This window comes from Megalobrama amblycephala, linkage group LG11 (genome assembly GCF_018812025.1).
Source record: "Megalobrama amblycephala isolate DHTTF-2021 linkage group LG11, ASM1881202v1, whole genome shotgun sequence".
NCBI lineage: Eukaryota > Metazoa > Chordata > Actinopteri > Cypriniformes > Xenocyprididae > Megalobrama > Megalobrama amblycephala.
Window position 1 is genome coordinate 1,134,367 of NC_063054.1, and position 5,775 is coordinate 1,140,141.

The 5,775-nt window shown below is 36.5% G+C and overlaps 1 protein-coding gene across 1 annotated transcript; it reads right to left on the minus strand.

Annotated features, from left to right (window-relative positions):
* Positions 1-446: 446 nt before the first annotated feature.
* LOC125278720 (polymeric immunoglobulin receptor-like) lies at positions 447-5,130 on the minus strand. The gene is made up of 5 exons (XM_048208067.1): positions 4,916-5,130; positions 4,452-4,769; positions 3,828-4,154; positions 2,061-2,161; positions 447-527 (listed from the first exon to the last, which is right to left on the minus strand). Exons 1-5 carry the CDS (start codon positions 4,953-4,955, stop codon positions 447-449), a joined length of 867 nt encoding a protein of 288 aa, XP_048064024.1. The 5' UTR covers positions 4,956-5,130.
* Between the last annotated feature and the right edge of the window lie 645 nt (positions 5,131-5,775).

Below are 5,775 nucleotides of genomic sequence, written 5' to 3' on the forward strand. Positions count from 1 at the left end.
TGATTTATAAAATGATGCATTGATACTTGGTTTCTCTCTGTTTTGTGTGACATTTGAAACAGCCTGCATCAGTGGAAAATAACTACATTTGCTGTTCTGTTTTAAGAAACACTTGAGAAACTAATGAGAAGGAAATGACGCAAGGTGTGAATGTGTTTGTCCAGAGAGCTTGAAGTTCAAGAGGGCATCTGCTAACCTTTAGGCCTGTGTTTTTTTCTTCTTTTTTTCTGAAGACAAGAAAGAGGATGACGTATTTCACAGGTGCCCTTTTATACTCACGGTCGCACCAGTGATGACGCCATAGGCTGCGGCCTACCAACTTATATTTAATTTTCATGTTTAGACTCATGCTTCAGACACTGGTAATGACCTGTTTTAAACTGGGTGTAAATGGAGAGTTTCTGCATATAAAGTAAGAAAGAGTTTTACCTCGAGAATGATGCTTCTTACAGAGAAACAGTAAATGAGAGTCCAGCGATGATCAGAACCAGAAGAACCAGAACCAGAGGGACGATCAAGAGAAGAGCCTGAAAACACAGGAGAAATAATCAGAGAGTCTGATCACTTTGAGCTGAATATCAGATCAGATCATGAGCGTAGCTTGACGTTTGGAGTAGGATTGACCAGACCATGATACTGGATTTTCAGGGTTGCCAGATCTGAGTAACAAAACCTGCCCAATGGCCAATCAAAATATCCCAAAAAGAAGCCTAATGACCATATCCCAATATCAAAACATGCCATTCCCATACCTAAAATACATATTTTACAGTCAGTTTCCCACAATGGAATCCAGGTAGAAGGTTATCAGTGTTCATGAGTATAAATATTTAGGTACAGTACTTGATTCACAACTCACATGTAAAAACAAGTTAAAAAAGTTGGAAATAGAATTAAATTTAATTTGGTAAATTTTAGACATATTAGGAATAATTTAACCAATCATTAGAAATATTCTATAAGCAGGCTTTGAAAATATTGGACAAAAGGTCTAATTCATATCATCATTGTAAAATTTTAAGTAAATATGGGTTTTTAAGTTGGGAAAATATGATTAAATTTGCAGATATCCTACTTGTGTATAAAATTTTGCATGATATGACCCCACCACCACTTAATTAATTTATTAAACAAAATTTTAACTCATCTACTAGAGCCACTACTAGAGGGGACTGTATAATACCTCATAGAAGAAGTGCTTTTGGGCAGTCAGTATTTTCTTGCTTCTTTCTCTAAAATGATAAAAGGGTGGCTATTGGATAATCAAATATGTCTTCATAAATAGTGGTTTCTTGTTTGCTTTTGGTTTTGTATGTATTTTTTTTGCTTTTGTGTGTGTGTTTACCATCAACCTGCCAGGGACTGCAGATGAAAATTAACCAGAATGGCTAAATCTGGCACATTTCATAAGAGACTTGTTTCTTGTGTTAATTAATGTGCATTGTCCTCTTTTAAAAAAGCAAATAAAAAAATAAATAAAAAAATGCCAAAGCTGCTGAAATAAATAAGAAAAAAAAAGTATAACAACAACAACATTTATTTATTTATATATTTACATTTAAAAATGTATTAATAAATACATGTGGAAATAATTAAATGTGGAGCTAAATAAATGTAGATATAAATACATATATAAATTAATGTGTTAAATAAAATTAAGTAAATAAATTATAAATAAATTAAAAAAAATTGAGAAAAATACAATCATACAGAAATAAGGAAATAAATGTAAAACATTTTTTTATATTTCTTTGTATATTTTGTAATTATTATTTATTTTACTTTTTTACATTTATTTATTTCAGCAGCTTTGGTCCATTCCATAACGAAGCCACCAAATTTGCAGATTCAACTCCAATATGCAAACGAGAATGATTGGGTTATTATTATTATTTATTATTATTATTATTAATTATTATTAAATGTATTATTATTTATTTACTTTTACAATTTATCTATTTAAAATGTATTAAATGTAATAGTGTTATTCATTTTAGAGTTGAAAATATGATTTATTTTTATGTTTAGTAATATATTTCAGCTATAGGGGTCGTATTTACAGCACATTGATCACCTGATGATGTGTTCAGAGACGCCAGTGATGTAGAAGATTGGAATGATGAGAAAGAAGCAGCAGATGATGATGATGATGATGATGTCCCTGAGAATTTTAGGAAAATGAAAAAATGAATTTCTAAATTATGATTTTTCACACCTAGAACTTAAAGGGGTGGTTCAATGTGATTTCACTTTAGTTAGTGTGTAATGTTGCTGCTTGAGCATAAACAGTATCTGCAAAGTTACAGCGCTGAAAGTTCAGTGCAAACAAAGTTATTGTCTTTTAAAGTTATGGCAGTTTAATGCCTACAGAAACGACTACAACGAGCTTCTTCCCGGGTTGATGACATCATAAACCCTGCAAAACACGCCCCGGGAACACACAACAAAGTGGGCGAGGCCATGTTGCACGGCATATAGAGACAGAGACACGCGTCATAATCTGAAGACCACGCCCAATCCAACCGTCTCCATTGACTTTGTATTGCATGAGGCTGCCTCCTTGTCATTTCATTACGTAATATCATTACACCTGCTGCACTCATGGTACGGCAGCAAAGTTCCTTGATTATTATGCCGGAATGAGAGTATAGTTCCTAGCCATATCGGCCTAGAAAATCACAACTTTTTATTTTCCGTCAGTCTTAGTACACGATGTAAATACAGAAGAATCAAGTTTTAAATAGGAAAAATATTGAAACTCTTTTTGAGCGAGATGCTAACGGTCTAATCAGATTCAATGAACTATGCTAAGCTATGCTTAAAAGTGGTACCGCCACTTTTCGGCTAAATGGATTTGAAAACGGTAAAACTCAACTGTTTAACTCTAGGGGAGTTGGAAAATGTTCAAAAAAAGTGGAGTGTTCCTGTAAGACATGTTAAACTGCACCCCATAAACACAATCAAGCCTAGAAAAAAAATAAAAACCAGTGAACCAGTGAAACTAGAAAAACAGTTGCGCTCCAAATAGACAAGAAATCCTTTTCCTTCAGGTGTGTAAAGCCAAGGGAATACTTGAAAAAGATCAAGAAGGTTTCTGGCCGCACACTGAATCCAGTACAGGATGATACTGTCAATACTGAATGAGCTCCCTTAAACTGCAGTTAACTATAGTACAAGTGTGGTAAAAGAACTGGCAGCAGAACTAAAGCCTGCAGTTCTACTGCATCCAGATGACCACACCTGTACTAACATTAAAAACTGTAATACTGTGTCCAAATGAGCACTAATGCTGCAACACCAAACACTGCAGTGATACGAGATGAACACACACAGAGAACTAAAAACTGCTTCAAACTGCATCAGATCTCCAGGTCCTGCATTCACACTGATGAAGAAACATCAGACGCTGACAGAGACTCTGTAAGTTTCAGGAACAGTAAGTAATAAGAATGTGAAACGAACAAATATCTATAACTGTATAACAATATTAGAGTGGTCACATTTATAGAGTGAAATGAAGAATAAATCAGTCAAACACACAAACACTGTCCATTGCTTTACTATGTGTGCAGTTTCTCATTGTGCAGAACAGCAGCATTTTTCTACACAAAGATGAACTTTTACCTGCATAGACTGAATCATACGAACTGCAGTTTATTTTATACTTCCTCTTTTGAACTGCAGTTTGTGGTTTTGCTTTTTAAAAAAGACAGAATCAGTCTTCAAACCTTTTTAACCATTTCAAGCAACATGATGAATAAGATCCAGTGATCTGCTGAATAGATGTTAGTCGTGGTTTTCAATGAGCTTGAGAAAATCATCCGTACCTGTAACTCTGATCAGGACTCGTGTGATGAAGCTCTTGTGTCCTTGATCAGACTGAACTCCACACCAGTATTCTGAATGTTGTTCAGTCACATGACTGATGCTTCCCGTCAGGAGCTGCTCTTCTCTGTCATCATACAGCCGGATCTTTCCCTCAGGACTCCATCTTCTGCTCTGATTCACAGACGTCTCTTCAGCACAGAGATCATCTCCAGATCTCCAGCAGAGAAACTTCACATCTCTACTGTGGGATTGTGGGTATTTGCAGCTGATGTTCACAGATCCTCCTGCAGCAGCTGATAGACTGATGTTCTTCACACAACAATCATCTGTTTCAGATACAAATAAAGAGCAGCAATGTTAGAATTACCAGATAAATTCATGAATTCTGTCAAATAATGCATAAATGAATGAAAGCGGGTCACCCTTCTTAATGTCCAGATATTGTGTCATTTTGTTCTCAATATAAACACATTTATCTGTCACTTTGCTGCAACATTTGATATGAGTGTAAATCTTCCATCAGGAGATCAAAAGGTTATTGATGGTGTCTGATATGAGTTAGACGTGTGAAGTATCGTGATGTTCTGGAGATCGTCACAGGTTTGAGGGTCTCAGTTACTCACCTGTTATAACCTTCAGATCCACTTCAGTGTAGAGATCTGGTCCAACTCTTTCAGTTCCACAATAGTACGTCCCAGAAACCCATTGTTTCAGATCTCTGATGGTCACAGTGAAGATTGCTGATGTTGTGTCGTCATATAGAGAAAATCTATTCTCCTGAACCCATTTATTTTTCTCTTTAGTCTTGATTTTATATGTGCATGTTGACCACTGTCCTTTACAAAAATACTTTGCATTTTCTGTATAATATTTATCATATCCACATGTGATCGTGACTCCTCCTCCTGAATATCCCGTCACTCTCATGGAGATCACGACACCTACAACAAAGTGAGATTCATTTTAAAGTGTCTTTAAAGGTAATTTCACCATGTTAGTTCTAGATAAAGACTTTTGTTCATTATTTAATCTCTGTTCTGCTTCTTCTGATGTGATTGTTGATCAGGACTTGAGTTCAGATTCTTACCAGGAATCATCAGCAGAGTGAAAGTCAAGATGATCTTCATTCTTCTCCCTTAATAAATGATCTTCTCTGTTGTCAGTAGATTCAGTTCTTCTGAAGCTCTCGATGTGTGTTCAGATGAGTTTTGAGTGTTTCTTTCCTGGTTACATGTTCAACATGAGGTGCTGAATGTGACGCCCACTTCCTCTGAGAGAGAGAGGATGCAGTAACCAGTTAATAATAAGCATATTCCACCTTTAACCTTGATTTTCTTAGACCCTTTAAAATTGACACTACATCAGTTGAGCTCATACCATTTAGTTTACCTTTGCCTGATAGCCAGATTGCCATTTTCGCCTGTCCAAACTAAAAATTATGCATCATGTGGATTTGCTTTCTATTTTTTATACTTGGGCCCATGAATAAAAAGTATAGGTGAGGACACTTCTCTTAAACTTCTACATCATTCTTCCAATTGAGATAACAAAGCTTCAAGTCAACCACAGTAAAATTAAAATTCACAAAAAACAGTTTCTGTTTGCCCACAGAATGGACACCCCTCCTCTACCTGTGGATCAAGGTGTCAATAGAAAGGTGTCAATCCAGACAAATCAACTCTTGTGTTGTCCATAAGGAAAAGATGTCGGTCTAGCCCCATGAAGCCCACTTTACTCAGGAGGGCACAAGCTACTCCAGCCCAGCTTACATTTTAGATTGGGGGCTCTTGCGGCATCCGGCGGGAGGTCAATACTCACTGCGATCGTACGGGTAAGCCCCCACTGACGGTGGGGTGGACGTTTAGTAATTTTAGATTGGGGGTTCGTGCGGCATCCGACGGGAGTTCAATACTCACTGCGATCGGACGGGTAAGCCCCCGCTGACGG